This window comes from Falco rusticolus, chromosome 8 (assembly GCF_015220075.1).
Source record: "Falco rusticolus isolate bFalRus1 chromosome 8, bFalRus1.pri, whole genome shotgun sequence".
Classification (NCBI taxonomy): Eukaryota; Metazoa; Chordata; class Aves; order Falconiformes; family Falconidae; genus Falco; species Falco rusticolus.
The window spans coordinates 59734227-59749909 of record NC_051194.1 but is presented as its reverse complement, the minus strand read 5'-3'; the positions used below and the strand labels follow the sequence as shown (position 1 = coordinate 59749909).

The 15683-nt window shown below is 48.0% G+C and overlaps 1 protein-coding gene across 2 annotated transcripts in view; it reads left to right on the top strand.

Moving 5' to 3' along the window:
* LOC119152552 (protein FAM207A-like) overlaps positions 1-14763 on the top strand; it is a 28642-nt gene extending 13879 nt beyond the window's left edge. Inside the window, exon 3 of one of the 2 annotated variants that reach the window (XM_037397986.1) lies at positions 14549-14763. In XM_037397986.1, coding sequence (XP_037253883.1) covers positions 14549-14748 — 200 coding nt within the window. In that variant the 3' untranslated portion in view covers positions 14749-14763. Of the gene's footprint in view, positions 1-1665; positions 1689-14548 lie in introns of those variants that run through there. The other variant, XM_037397991.1, reaches the window with a different exon arrangement.
* The last annotated feature ends 920 nt before the right edge of the window (positions 14764-15683 follow it).

The following is a 15683-nucleotide window of genomic DNA, read 5'->3' as shown; positions in this document are numbered from 1 at the left end:
AAATAAATAGGTCTGCTTAAAGGACTTTGGCTTCTGTGGGTGTTGTGGACGTTTGTGCCTAATGCGGCTGTGCATGTGCATGCTCTGGGCCGATTTGCTTCTGTTGCATTTCTTAGCTGCGTGGCTTTTTAAATGTGATTTTACTTAGGTCTGTTTTCTTCTCCTTCCTTTCAAAATAAAGATGATTTTTAAATTCAGGTCACTGAGTGTTCTTATGTAACTGGGAATGGGCTTCTTTAGCATGGGTAGGACATTCCCAGCTGCGACGGGTACAGGCTGTGTCTATACATGCAGTAGTTATTTTGCAGTGCGCTTGGAGTTGAAATAACCTGGTGTGCGTGTTGGCAGGGAGGTAGGGGAAGGCTGTTCCAGACTGCAGGAATTCTGGTGACAGAAATCACTATTTTAAGTTGCTTTGTTCAGTGGCACTTTCATATTTTTCTCAGTGAGGCTTCTGGCTATAGCTTTTGATTCATGCCAGCAATTTGTGACCCCAGGGCTGGGCTTATGGGTACTCCTTTACAGCTGCCGGCACACTTGCTGCTTTAGTGCCTTTAGCTGAGTGGGTTTTTATTTATAGAAATAGCATACAAATGTGTAGATACTGCTTATATGGGGCTATAATGACTTCTTCGTGTCTTTTCTTCCTCTCAAATAGAGAGTGCTGGCCTCTTTGCTGGTACTGGGTGTAAGTGGCAAGGTTTTGGTAGCAGGGGGAGAGGCCAGGGCTGCCCTGTTCTGGACATGGCTGGGTCCAGAGAGCTTCAGTGCACCCACTGCGGCCACAGCTGAGCCTGTCAGCCGTGGTGGTGGTGCCTCATGGAAAATTTATCATTAAGAAGGGGGAAAAGTGCTGGGCAGGCAGAGGAGTAGGAGAAAAAAAGTGAGAAACAGCTCTGTGAACACCAGGGTCAGAGAAGGAGGAGAGGAGGTGTGCCAGTCACTGGAGCAGCCTGAGGAGAGGACCACGGTGGGTGAGTGTGAGGAGGAGAGTGGCAGAGAGATGTGATGGTCTGGCTGTAATGCCATTCCCTGTCCCCCTGCGCTGCTCAGGGCAGGAGGTAGAGGAGCTGGGAATGAAGGAGTGAAACTGAGCCTGCAGAAGAGGGGGTGGGTGGGGGAAGGTGTTTCAGTGTCTGTTTTTGTTTCTCGCCACCTGATTCTATTTTCTTTGGCAATACATGAAATTAATTTTCCTCAAGTCGAGTCTGTTTTGCCTGTGATGGTAATTGGTGAATGATCTCCCAGTTGTTTACCTTGGTCCAGGAACTTATTTTCTCCCCTGTCCTGTTGAGGAGGCAGAATGAGGGAGCGGCTGGGTGGGTGTCTGGCAGCGGGCCAAAGTCAACCCACCACATTACCGTAGCTTGGTAAAAGCTGAGGTTAAATTCACTACCAGGTAAAACCGTTGCTTTGTGGTTGTTCCTCTGCCTTCCTTACTACCTTTTTCAACTGAATGTCTTCTGAGCATTGTGCAGATCCAGAGACACCCTTGCATGAGAACTGAATTCCTTTGGGCTTCATTAACACTCTCAGACGTTTAAGGAAGTCGTTCCTCCATGTTTCTGTTGTACCTGTATACCTCTAACAACATCGTGGCCCTCTGTGGCAGTGGAGCATATGGTCTAACTCTGTATCATGAGGCTACCGTATTTCCTTTGCTAGATTGAATAAAGACATCTAACATATGAATAGCATCCGGACAGAGCCAAGGTAGGGAGACACGAGGTGAATGCAGCAAATGTACTTTGGGGGTACTTCCGAGGGAGAATGGTCCTCGTTGAAGCTGCAGAGAGGTGAGCTGAAATATTTGCTTGTGTCCTGAAGGTCAGAATTAGGAACCCCTCCCTTTATTCAGGGAAGGAAAAGGAACAGAACAGCCATATACTCTTAAGCTCAGGAAAGTACAGAATAGGTCTTGGGTCCACCCAGATGTTTCTTCTGCATGTTTTCATTCACTGCATGGTAGGTGCTGCCTTGCTCCAGCTGTGACCGCATTGCTGACAGCTCTGTAGCAGCAGAGGATGTGCCTGTGGCAGAACAGAATGCAACTCTTTGACAGTGCTTTTTCAGATGTTTAATGTGCTCATTAGAGGGCAGCAGAATAACTTCCTTTTTCTAGGTCAGTTCTATATTTTTGAATTATATTTTCCTGCTCTGCAGGACACAGAACAAAATTTTCCAGTTTCTCCTTCAGCTTTTCCTAGTGCTTTAAGTGTGTAAAACAGCACTGCTTGTATGAAAATGTTAGCCAGTGTAAAGAAACATAGAGCAATTATAGTAAAAACTTGCTTATTGGAAGCTTCTAAGTGTTGCAGCTCAAATGAGATGGAGCTTCTCTAAAATTAAACCACAAACGGCTCGCACCATATGTGGAAAAGCAGCCAAAGGAATGTTTCACAGCTAACTTGTGTTTCACTCAGCCTGATTCTTATTTGACCTATATGTCCATATGCATCTATTGATTTGCTTGCTGCACCCCAGCTGCTGCAGCCTTTTTCTGCTTGAAGAAAACGTCAAAGAACCAGACTTCCTTCATCTGAAGGTAATCTTAAAATGAGATCTGATAGTATGCCCGTGCCCTCCCCCCCCCATCCTCTATAATATAAATACTATAATTATGGCACTGTCTTTAAAGGCTAAATGAGGCTAGGATTTGGAGCCCAACATCACAATACTTAAATGCATTATTTATTATGTAACATTCATGGAAGAAGGCTGTAGCACTGTTTGACTTTGCAGCTAGTGTGTTTTTGGCTTCAGAAAGCTGTTTAGAAATCCTGGCCAGGAGTGAACACCTCCAATGCACATCTTATTAGCAATATTTTGCACACGGTTGACCTCTGGGGGATGTGAGCTCGTTCAAGGCAGCTGGAATAGAAGGAAAAATTGATTTTTCAGTTTTAGCAGCATCAGCCATTGGCTTCCAACAGATGGCTCTGATTTTGTGAGGTCCTCAGTGAAAGCAAAACTTCATTAACTGGAAGAAAATATTTCAAGAGATTGGACAAATAGATTTTGTGTCTGAGAATGTTTACTGAATCTTCTTCCTGAAGCTCCTTGGCCTGGGGTGTGGAGCATGTGTGAGGATTGGCAGGGGGAGACATGACACCTTTCCCTCTTTCTCAGAATGTGTTGGGTGTTCTCACCTGACATCCTGCAGTTTTCCACATCTCCCTCTCACGTAGCTGCCCATAGGCATATAGCTGCAGGTTCCTCACGACTTGGTAGGTGCCACGTGTTCCTCACATGGGTGGGGGCCCTAGTACAGCAGGGTGTACTTGGCTGCTGCTTTCTGTCCTGCACTATTTTTTAGGGTGGCAATATCCCAGCCTGCAAACCACTGAAGTGGAACAGCCTTCTTGATACTGGCAGACGTTGTTCTTGGACGCAGTGGCTTGGATCAGCCCCACCTCCTGGAGAAGTCCAGATTGTGCTTTGCACTCTTGGTTTGGGATCCACTGGGAAGCTGGCATTTCTTCATGTCTTTGCTGCGACACCTCGGCGAAAGCAGGGCTAACGGGAAGGCCCTTACTGGGGAAAGAAAAGCTGACCAAAGCCAGAAAAATGTGAAAAATGTCTCATAGTGCTTGGCAGCTCTTGGTCCATTAGGTAAAACTAATATCCTGTCCACAGGGTAAAAAGATTAAATTGTCTAAGTGAGACACTAGTGATGAGTCCGTAGGTGCCTGACATGCGGATCTAAACCCATTTGACTGTTCGGTCCATATTAGGGAATCAGCAGGCACAGCGCTTGTGCCAGCAGCCCTCTTCACTGCGGAGAAATATTCTTTCTGCCAGCATCTTCCGTGCAATATGGAAAGATCTTTTGCTGACCCTTCTTTCACAACGGAAGTCTCTCTCTTCTGAGAACGAATAGGACATTGTGTTGGGGATACGGGTGTTCTCTGTGGGTGTATTTTGGGCATGGTGAGCCTAAGTATCGCAAGATACTTGGGAAAGGGTGTGTAGTTTCTTTGTTCGAGGAGCACTTTCTTTGCAGGAATGACACCAGACCATGTTCCCCTGTGGGGATACTGAGGCACAGAGAGGCAAGGGGACAGGTAGGTCTCAAGGCTCTGTGGTTTGGTGCTGTAGTCCCAGACCTGATAAGAGCAAGATGCTGCCACATGGCTGGCAGCTCTGAAACCTGACAGCAGGGAGTGTCAGAGAAGCACCTACTATGGCTTAGTCCTTCCCCTACCCCCTGTTATTTCTTTTAATGACATGGGTGATCTTGCCACAGCTCTCTTCTGGCAGCTGCTGATCATCGCTGCAGGGGGTAGATGGGGCTGTGGTGAGAGCGCCCGTTTGTGCTAATGCAGGCAGGGTATAAATGCTGTGCACCAGCGCATGCTGTTTGCTGAGGTTTGTTATTGTCAGCGTGTGCTGCTGGCAGGGGTGTGGAGAGGACGAAGTACAAAGTGGTGAAGCCCTGTCTTTTTTTTGTCTTTTTTTTTTTTTTTTTTTAAATTGTGCTTGCTTTAAAATAGATTCTACCAGGAGAACGTCACTCTATGACGGGTGACTGATCCTGTCCTGCAAGTTTCAAATAAAAGAGGAAGAGGTGGTGGGATGAAGAAAGAAATAGCTTCTGCCTCTCCTGGAGGGGAACAAATCCTGACTTTTATTTAAAAGATTTTATCCTTGTTTAATTGAGCCAAATGGGCATATTAGAATAGAGTGGCTTGCTCTAATTTAAGGCATGTTTGGAAAAAAAGGAAAATGTTTTGTGTGAGAGTCATTGTGGGTAAGATAAAGGGTCCCCAGCAGAGCGGTCAAGCCCAGTTTTGGCAGGAGGTGAATGCTGTCGGAGGTCGGTAGTGAGGTAATGATCACAGAGGTCTGTTTCAGGGCTCAGTAAAGCTGTGGGATGGTACCCATGTGTCCCCTGGAGCTCAGCGGAAGAGGAGCTGGGAATGGATGTAGGGCTGTTTAGGGGGGAAGATGCTGTGGGGGTGTCATGTGTTGTGTAATATGGCAGAGCTGGTGATCATGTTGGTGCCTCAGGCCTTTTGGGAGCTCTAAATTGTTCTCTGAAGCAGAAGAACAGTTGAGACAGCACAAAAGCCACAGCCACCAGAAACATTGGAGGCTGGAAGAGGCGGTGAAGCAGTGTTTGGACCAGTTCCACTTATGGGACATTCTGTGCACCCATGAGAAGGAAAGCAGTCTTCAGGTGCTTGCGCATCTCCTGGAATGAGTGTTTTCGTGGGTTAGGCTTGTTGGACTTGTGATCAGCACCCACCACTGCAAAAAAAAAAAAAAAGTACACTGTGTCACGTTTGAATGCTGGAGTTAGTGAGATGTTTTCAAGGTTAAAGGGCTGTTATGGCCATGCAGTCTTCATGCAGACATCAGATCACCTTTATCTGTGCTTTAGGGGCTTCTGCTTGACATCTCTGGTGTTGATCTCGTGGTGAAGCATTTACGTGTTAGTCAGTTTTATAGTGCTGCAAAGAAAAATGTCAGCTTGTTTCTGGTCTGGATGTAACTTGCCAGCCCTTCGAGCTGGGAGGGCTGTGTGCTCATGTCGGGCAGGAGTTGGTGGGTACCCACATGCAATAGATGCCTGAGATAAGGATAAAGTTATCTCTCCACCCCAACTGCAGACCAGGGTAGTGTGGATTTTATGCTTTGTGCTTCTCCAGACAATTATTTGTCCACCTCCATTCTTTGAATGCTTTCCAGTTTTGAAATCTGTTGTATGTGCTCTGGAAAAAGGAGAGAGGAAGAACGAGCAATAAAGCTCGAACAACCACATGCAATGCTACAGGGTGGGGGAGAGCTGCTGGGAAGCTTCCTGGCTGAAAAGGGCCTGGGGGGGCCGGCTGACAGCCAGCTGGGCATGACCCCGCAGTGTGCCAAGGTGGCCAAGTGGCCAGCAGCGCCCTGGCTGGTGTCCGGAGCGGCGTGGCCGGCAGGGCCGGGGCAGGGACCGTGCCCTGCGCTGGGCACCGGCGCGGCCGCCCCTCGAGCCCTGGGGCAGCTTCGGGCCCCTCATGTCAGGGGGGACACGGAGGGGCTGGAGCGTGTCCGGAGCTGGGCTGGGGCACAAGGCTGATGGGGGGGCTGGGGGCACTGGGGGGGGTCAGCCTGGAGAAGAGGAGGCTCAGGGGGGCCCTGATCGCTCCCTGCAGCTGCCTGACAGGGGCTGTGGGCAGGGGGGGTCGGTCCCTTCTCCCAGGGAACGAGCGACAGGACAAGGGGAAACGGCCTCGAGTTGCACCAGGGGAGGTTTAGGTTGGGTGTGAGGGAACATTTCTCCACCGAAAGGGCAGTGAAGCCCTGGGACAGGCTGCCCGGGGTGTGTGTGTGTGGGGGGGGGGGTCACCATCCCTGGAGGGGTTCCAAAAATGTGCAGCTGTGGTGCTTGGGGACATGGTTCAGTGGTGGGCTTGGCAGTGCTGGGTTAATGGTTGGTTTTGGTGATCTCAAAGGTCTTTTCCAACCTACATGATTTTACGATTCTGTGTTAGGCATTGCCAATCCTATGTGTCTTTTGTTGCCCAACTATCTGTAGACAAAGCTGAACAATGGGTTGAGGGCTGGAGGTCAAATACATGCCTGTCACAAACGATTTGGGAAGCTTTCCTGAGTATTCTCACCCTCCTTCCTACTTTATGTTAGTGTTGCAGTCCTCTGTGTGTGTAGAAGTTTATAAAGCCACTTATGTTGCAAGTGATGTTGGAACTGACTGATCAAAATGTGACTGGGATTGAGTTAATGATTCTTAAATTATGTAAATAATGAATGTCTGCTGGCATTATACAGTCTGAGTTGTTGAGCTCTTTTCCATGTCTAAGTCTAAAATTATCTGTGTATGTTGGACTAAGCAGGCTATCGGGTAAACTAAATTAATATGATTACATTTCATATGTGGCTGTTCAATGGTGGAAGATATGGTTGGACATTCTGCTCCCTTGGTGCTCCCAAACTGTTAGGTGTTTGGGTTCCCTGGCGTGCAGGAGCTCCGACAGCTGCAGATGGTGGGATTAACTCCTTGACGTACGGTTGTGCAATAGATAGGACAGCATGGGGAGGGGGAGCGCGCTACACTAATCTGCCACAAAGACTTAAAAATCAAGGGCAAGCTCTGACATGTGATTACTTTTTTTCATTTCCCTGTCAATGCATGGAGTGTTGGGAGTGGGGAAATGAACCCACGCCATGGGGAGCCTGAGATCAGACATGTTAAAGAATCCAAGGAAATCTGCCAGGAAAGGAGAATTAATCAACGGTTAAAATAACTTAGTGGAAATTTTGCTGCGGTCCTAATGAGCTCTGAGTAAGGTTCAGAGTAATTACTTCATGAAAACTTTGATCAGAGCAGCAAGGAACTGTCTCTAGAAACTCTGCTCCTGCTTTTCTTTCTGCTGGTGCATCGGCATTGAGTACTCATGGCTGTGAATGTGTGGAAGGTGATGCCAGGGTTCACTGACCTTCTTCAGCACAGGGACACAAAAAACACACATGCTTCACCTCAGAGGAAAAAGCCATTAGCCAGCCTGGCTATACCAGCTTGTAACAGTGTCTGCAGTGAAATGCAGTCCTTCCAGAGCATTTCTGTTTATCTGTAGATCAGTTTTTCAGCATTGATGCTAAGGTGTGAAATATAAGCAGTGATTAAATGGATCAGAGCTCTTTTGCCTGGAAAAGATGACTGTGAGAAAAGAGGAGGTGATGAAGTTTAGTAAAATATGATTGCCTCAGAAGTGAAGAGAGATTAGATTTGTTCCCAGTCTCTTCCAGTGAGATAAGTGGAAGAAGTCATACAATCATAGAATGGTTTTGGGTCGGAAGGGACCATAAAGACCATCTAGTTCCAACCCGCTGCCATGGTTAGGGCCGTCTCCTACCAGACCAAGTTGCTCAAAGCCCCGTCCAACCTGGCCTTGAACTCTTCCAGGGATGGGGCATCTACTACCTCTCTGGGCAACCTGTCCCAGTGTCTCACCACCCTCACAGTAAAGAATTTCTTCCTAATATCTAATTAAATCTACCCTCTTTTAGTTTAAAACCATTATCCCTTGTCCTTCACTACATGCCCTTGTAACGAGTCTCTCGAGCTTTCTTGTTGGCCCCTTTAGGTACTGGAAGGCCGCTATAAGGTCTCCCCGGAGCCTTCTCTTCTTCAGCCGATCTCTCAATCCATCGTCATAGCAGAGGTGCTCCAGCCCTCTGATCATCTTCGTGGCTTCCCCTGGACTTGTTCTAACAGGTCTATGTCCTTCTTGTGTTGGGGCTCCAGAGCTGAACACAGCACTGCAGGGGGGTTCTAGCTAGAGTGGAGTAGAGAAGGAGAATCACCTCCCTTGACCTGCTGGCCACGCTTCTTTTGATGCAGCCCAGGCTGTGGTTGGCTTTCTGGGCTGTGAGCACACATTGGCAGACCATGTTGAGCTTCATGTCCAACAGCACTCCCAAGTCCTTCTCTTCGGGGCTGCTCTTAGTCTGTTCTCCACCCAGCCTGTATTGATCCTGAGGGCTGCCTGACCTAGGTGCAGGACCCTGCAGTTGACCTTGTTGAACTTCACGAGGTTTGCACAGGCCCAGCTCTCAATCCTGTCAAGGTCTCTCTGGATGACATCCCTTCCTTCCAGTGTGTCGACCGATCAAATTAAACTAGAAGATACTGAGTTCAGAATGAGCAAAGATCTTTCAGGAGAATGGTAGCTAAGTGGTAGGACTGCTCGCACACAGGTGTTCTGAATTTCTGGTACCTGCATGGGCTTCAAAGCAACTGGTCAGTTCTCCCAAAATAAAACTACATTGGGCATTCTAAATGCACCCCCTCCGTACTTGGGCATTCATTGCTGGCCCTGTTGGACACGTGGTATTGGCTTGCATGAAGCTTTGGTCGGCCTGGTAATTCTTAGCTCAGTAGTACTATTTACTAGTGGTAAAGCTGGACACTTTAAACTCAAGTCAAGTCCGCAGAGTGCCTTCTGTTAAAGCTTTATGAGGTTTTTGTATGTAGCTTCTGCTGATGGTTGCTGGGATGAGTGCTTACTTACTGGACAGAACAAAAGGCAAGGGGAGGCTGGCAATGGCTGTTCCAGTGTGTGTTCTGCTAGGCTGGCTGCATCCCTTGTGCGTGTCATGTCTTGGGGTTTCCATTGTGTTTGCTGCCCAGGTTTGCCATTGCAGGTGATGTCCTATCTCCTAATTCGTGCAAATGCTTTAATCTCATCTACTGCCTAACTGGGCAGCTGGATTGGTAGTGCTGTGGAGGGGACTTTTTTTTATTGAAACATATGGCCTGCTGATCTTGAATCACCTGGATGCCAACTCATAATTCCTGTCAGTCTCTGGGGAACCTTGAGAAGAGAAGGTCCCCAAATGCAAACCCCCAAAAGGGCAGAGGCAGCAGGCAAGAGGGAAGCTGGAGACTTTTCCTGTATTCATCTGTTCTGTGAGTTAGGCTTTGCACATGGCAGCAATGTCCATCCTTGCAGCAGTAGGTGGTGTTACCATGTGCTTCACAGCAGCAAGGCTCATCGCCCTCTGTGTGTTGCAAAGAGCCTCCAAGGATGCTGGGGTTCCCTCTCCAACCCAGTTTCAGTGGCTCTTCTTTGTCTCCTGAAGCTACAGACATCTACAGCTGGGGTGGGTCCAAGGGGATGCCAGTGGCACAGCTAAGCAGTGCCAGAGTGTTTGAGTTTTTTTAATTCTGTCCTGATCCCAGTCCCAAATACATTCATGCAGTAATTCTGCCATTTGGCTATTTTAGCATAAAGTTATCACTGTATTTCTGCTGTAATTTAAAGACTGAAATGAAAGTGTTAAGAAACTGACCTTGCACAGTTGCCTTTGATACAATTGTATGGCAGACCTGCTGGAATTGAGAGGAGCTGATTAAAATATTTCAGGGGTACAAATTAGGCTTTGGGCTTTTTTGTCCCTTCTGTCTGTAGCGTTCTTGTAACTGGCTGAAAATTGCTAAATCTTCCCAGTCTGTTTTGCAGTCATTAGTCTGTACTTACTTTCTTCTCTCCTGTGCTTCCTGGTGGCCTTCAGATCTGTCATGAAATTAATCGGTGAGGAAAAAAGAAGACAGGAAAATAAAGTCCACTGCATGTGGCAGGAGTTTGCTGGCAGTGCTATCTCAGGTAAAGCATACTCTTTCTGTAAGACATTAGACATCTGCTCCATGTTTCTTGCTTCAAGACAGAGTGTGTGGGTTTTGTCTGGAAAGTAAGGCCAAGGCTGGAAGCGCTGGCCATTGTAGTGCTGGGGAGGAGAGAATCTGGTTAAACAACCATGCAGGGCAAGAATATATAGTAGGCAATAGAAATGCTGACTCTGCTGGCCTGGAAAAAGGGTGACCTGAGCCTAAGTGCCTGGGAAGCAACTGCTTGGAGGCTGGGTAGAAGGCAGAGGTGGGGATCAGTTGGTAAGGGCAGGGACTGATTGGATTAACTGGGGCAGCATTGAAAGGCAAAACTCCGTCACCAGTTTTTCATGTACCACCTGAAAGAAAATAAGGTGGGGCAAGCCTTTTTTCCTTCCTCTGCTGTATAGTCTCACCCAGGATCAGGCACTGGGGGTTCCTTTGAGGAGGCTAGAACCTTCTTCCTACCCCTTTGCCCCAGCAAAGGAAGCGTCTGGTTAACCTCTCAGTGTGGCCCTTCCTGGAGCTTTGCTCTCCTGGGCTTGGGCATGTGATCGTGGGAAGCCAGAGCAACTTGTTCAGTGCTTGAGGGAGAGCCGAGCTCAAGAGAGGCAAGTTGTCATCCCACAGCAAGCCTTGACCTACAGAGGAGAAGACTCCTGCCATGTCCCTGCTTCTTCCCCTGCCCTGGGGTGTCATACCAGTCATGCGAGCTGCTGCGGTGACAGATTTCCGCCCTACAGCATGTGGCAGGATTTTTGCAGTAGTTAGGTCTGGTTAAACGCTTTGGCTAGTTTGTTGGGGTGATGGTGTGTAATGTATTGCCTTGCTCAGTTTCTCCACCACCAAGCTGGAGGCGGGGAATGCCCTTCATTTTCCAGTGTCTGTACTCCTCTCGGCTAGCTTAATTAATCGCAAACTCCTAGTGTTACACAGGGTTGTGTAGGACTGGATTTCAGTCCATCCCACAGAGGGTTGGGAGGAGTAGGACGCTGCCCAAACTAGCTGTCAGTGTGGTGGTCCCCATGGTGGATATGTTAAAAGTACCTCTGATGCTCAGTCTCTGCAAGCTCAAAGTCTTGGATCATGTTTGTGGTCTTCTGCCCGAACCTTCTTTCTCACCTCACACACGTTCCTGAAGCGGACTGGAGCTTTTAGTCCGCTTCTGTATTTCTATTCCCATTCAGTTTTCTTCTGTTCATTGGCTCATTCCAAAATTTAAGCTGTATCTGTTTATTCCTTGTAAAAGCTCCCACGTGCACATCCAGAGGGAAGCTTCTGTCATGCTTGCATCTTTAATTTAGCAGCCATGTACTCCTTTCTGGGAATGTGCTCTGGGCCAAACTGGCAGGTGGTTAATGCAGTACCACTGATTTGATGTTTATGCTATGCTCTGTATGTGCTGGGACCAGTTAAGAATTTGCTGTTTGCAAACACACAACATGTAACTTGTAAGACCATGTCAGTCAGGCCGCAGAGGTAGGCCTGCGTGCATCACCAAGTGTTGCGCATGCCTGCTGTATTTTCTTCTTGCATCATCAGCGTTTTATTTCCAGCTTTTCTCTTTCTTGAGGCCCTTGTGGGGGAAAATTTAGTGTCCAGATAAGGTCAGCCAGGAGACAAGGAGGCTGGACCTCCTGTTAGAGTGCTGGGGTGTTGCTGTGCCAGAAGGAAGGAGCCTGTCGCTATAGCAGCAGGTGCTGGGATCCTGTGTAACGTGGAAACATTTGCATGCGAGATGCTTGGCTGGCGTGCAGTAGGGCTGCATCGAGCATGCCTTGGCTTGTGTAGGAGACCATCCCTCTCTGGCTGCCTGCTTTCTTCATGTCATCTGCTCTCCAAGAGCCAGCGCGGGCACTTTCTTTCTTGTCATCTGTATCTTTCTTGTCTCTCATCTGTATCTTATCTTGTATCTTGTCATCTGTATCTTTCTTGTCATCTGAAAGCTACTGCGTCCTTGGTGTGCTTGCACAGCCTCTCACCGCCAGCTTCATGGCACAGCCTTGAGCTGATAGTCTTGTGTTTTGTGGTGTTGGCGTCCTGATCTCTTAGCAAGATCTCCATATTGGGTATTGAGACAGAGGTGCTGGCATCCCAGTACTACCCTAGAGAGTGAGTAGGAAAGGAAGACAGCACTGTGGAGATAGTGGAAAGCTCATTCATGGGACAGTTAGGGGACTGTAGGAGGAGAGGAGAGGCACTTGTGCCATGAGAGACTAAACTATTCAGCTGCTACTCAATCTGTGAGGAAGAAGAGAGGAAGGAGATCCTGTAGCAGTTTTTGTCATAACTGTTTGACAGACTGATGTGGGCGATGTGGTCAGGGTTCACCCCAGAAGCTCTTTATTGAGAGCATGCATCCAGGTTTCCAGGTTAGTCCTCTGCCAGCCGCATGCCCAGCCCCTTACCGCCTTACCTCCACCTGTCTTAACAACGTGGCTCTTCTGGAGTCAAACCTGAGGTAGTGTCCAAGTCTGGCTGGGAGATCAAGCTGTGGTATCATGCCAGGTCCTGCCTCTGGTGGCCTTCCTTCTCCCGTGCCACATGGTGCCTTATTTCCCAGTGAAGCTGTGGCAGCTGCCTTTTGGCTGTCTGTTCTTCTAATTAGGTCCTCAGGAAGAAGCAGAACCCAGCTGAGAAATTTGTAGCTAGAAACATTAAAGGAGAAGGTGAAATTAGGGAGGAGGGAAGATTTTTCAGGCTGTTGATCTGGTGTTAAAGCAGGTCAAAAGCTGCTGGTTTGATGTTGACGCCTGTGCTGTTTCTGAAGCCACTTCTGTTTTTATGCTTCCACATCAGGGGGGGAATTGGTGCTGGGATGTCTGATCTGGAGATTTTTCTTCCCCTCCTTGTCTAACAGTGAGAAGTATGCATTTCTGTGGTTCCTTTGGTTGGGGAGCTGTGTCTGCAAGATAAGGGATGGGGTGGGTCAGCCTGACCTCTGGACAGTGAGCTGGGTCGCCTGCCCTCAGTGATGCAGAGGCTAGACACAGGGCTCTTGGCCCCATTACGTGTTTTTGTTGCTTGGTTTGAACAGATCTAGAAAAACCTTGAAATCAGAATGTATTTCAGGATCCAGCTTGGCCTCGCTACTGCTTCTGTCCCAAGCTATCAACAGGACTTTCACACCTGGGCTCCTGGGAGCATGCAGAGAGCAGGGGAGAGGACTGCACTCTGCCTTGGAATGGATTTAACTGGTGGTGTTGCAGTTCAGCTAATCGGTTTAGGATGATTTAGGCACAAGGCAGTAATTATTCCCAGATTGCGGTCATTCATCCCTTTGTTATTTTTTTAGCATGAATTTAGTAGATCATTAAGGGTTTTCTGGTCTAGGCTGTGTGAAGGAAACTTGGAAAACAAAAAAAATTTCCACTAATCAAACTCTTAAATTGTATTTCATTTTCAGCGTTCTTCCCACTCCTGGAATTCAGATCTTTAGCCAGAGGCATGAAGCTATAATTTGCAGGTTTCTCTTGTTTCTCAGGGTCTGGTCAGTACTGTCACTGCTGAACCTCTTACTGTGACAAGACCTTCCTCACCTTCCCACATAGCTTAGCATATGAGTTGGTGTACCACGCCAGAAAAGGGTAGCAAATTTGGGCAATCCTGTCTTTTGACAGTAGCCAGCAGGGAAAACCTGGAGAATAGAGCGCTATTTTCCTCAAAATGCTTAGCTGGGCACTTAAAAACTTCCAGTGCCTAATAACTATTATGAAAAACAAACTAGTGAGCTGAAGTAGAAGGTGCTGCCAGTGCCAAATCCCTTAAGCCCCCTTGTTCTTCCAGCCCCAAGAGGTTCTACAGACGTTGCTTCCGCCCTTGCTTGCGAGCCTGTCCGGAGGGCTTGGAGTGCTCGCAGGCTCATTCGTATCAGGCTAGAATAATCGCTACTCATAAATTTTAACTTCTGTCTAAAATAGATTATGGGCACTTGAGACCTCAGGGCTGAAGTCTTGAAAGATCAGTCCAGCTGTCTCAAAAAGCTGAGGATGAGGAGGCCTGCTTCCTCCTTCCCCTGCTTCTGACCACATGTCTTCCTGTCTTGATGCTGACTTGATTTGGTTCAGCTCACTAAACTAGCAGAAAACTAACCTGGGTGGAAACGAGTTAGGTTTTTCTGTCGGAGGTGCACATCGGAGCTGGAGAAGGAGGGCGTGGGGGAGGCATGGTGGAAGGCTGCTGCTGTGGCAGCCGCAAGCTCTTGGGTAAGCTCAGAGTAAGCTAAGCTGGTTTGCCTACACTTGGAGATGCTCTGCACTGGGGTCTGCCTGCTGTTGTCTCTGTGCCAAGTTTCCAAATGTCATGTGTTGATAATGCTGCTGGTATCGATACTGCTGCACATTGGATGTTGATCTTTCCAGAGGAAACAGCCCTGTCTCTGTGTCATTAACAGAGAAGTCGATTACAATTGATTTTTTTTTTTTCCCCCTCTAGTTCCATTACAGACGAGCAATACAATACTGCATTCAGCATTCCCTGGAGCAGGTCAGCACCTTCCAGACCTCTTCCCTGCTCCCCAAACCACCCCTGAGCATCCTGCCAGCATCACAGCAGAGTCTGAGGAGTGCATCTGCCCAGGCAGTCCCCTTCTTCATAGGCTTGGATTCAGGCAGGAAGCCATGCCAGAGACTTAAATTAGCTCTCTTCCATTTGCATTAGAAGGAAGTTGTTCTGATTTTTAATGTGAATGCAAGGCCCTTGTGCAGAAGCTACTGCTTTCACTGTGCTGATGGATATTTGCTGATGGATGGGAGCAATCCCTTTAACAGGAGGTGGGGTGCTGGCATATAGAGACCTTTAAGAGTGGTGTGCTGGAAAACTTGCTTGTACAGGCATGTAGTGGAAGAGGCTGCTGGTGTGCCAAGAAAACAGATTTACTAAATGGAGAGTTTATTAAATTAAGTCAAGGCTCCATCTCTGATGCATGGTTTAGCAAAGGCTGAGGACTGCATACCTTAGGTGTGGCTGGCTACACTTCAGACTTTTTGTCTGTTGCCTGACACGTTCTAGAATATGTATTTTTGTGGAATCCCAGCTTGATTATAGATGCTGAAGCACTATTTCTGCTTAATGGAAGGTTTTTTTGAGTAGGGAAAGCAGAGCGATGTTTCATTTTCCTTGTTACACCTCTGCCACTGTGCTCTCAACTTAATGGCAGGCTGAGCCTGAGGCTCTACAGCTCTCTGGACCATGGCGGCAAGATGGTCTTGCCTACTGATTGAGCATCCTCTGCTTCCTGAGCATGCAGCCTTGCTGAAAAGGTCCCCTGCAACAGCTCCTCGCTGTGGCAGTGTTAAAGGAATACATTCAGTCAGGGCTGCCCAGCCAAATCCCTTTCCTCAGGGCTAGATTGAAACTCACAGGCTCTCACAACTGGAAGAAAACACACGCTTCAGATGCTAATTTAGCAGGTTTCCTAAGGAGAGGCAAGGGAAGCTTTTAGCTGGGAAGCATACTCGTGTGGATCTTCAAGACTTTTCCTAAGATTTCTCCCAGTTTCACACATGGGCTTCCTTTGTGTCCTTGTATTTCTGGATACTTGTGAAGCCATGGAGGGCTTCAGGAATCA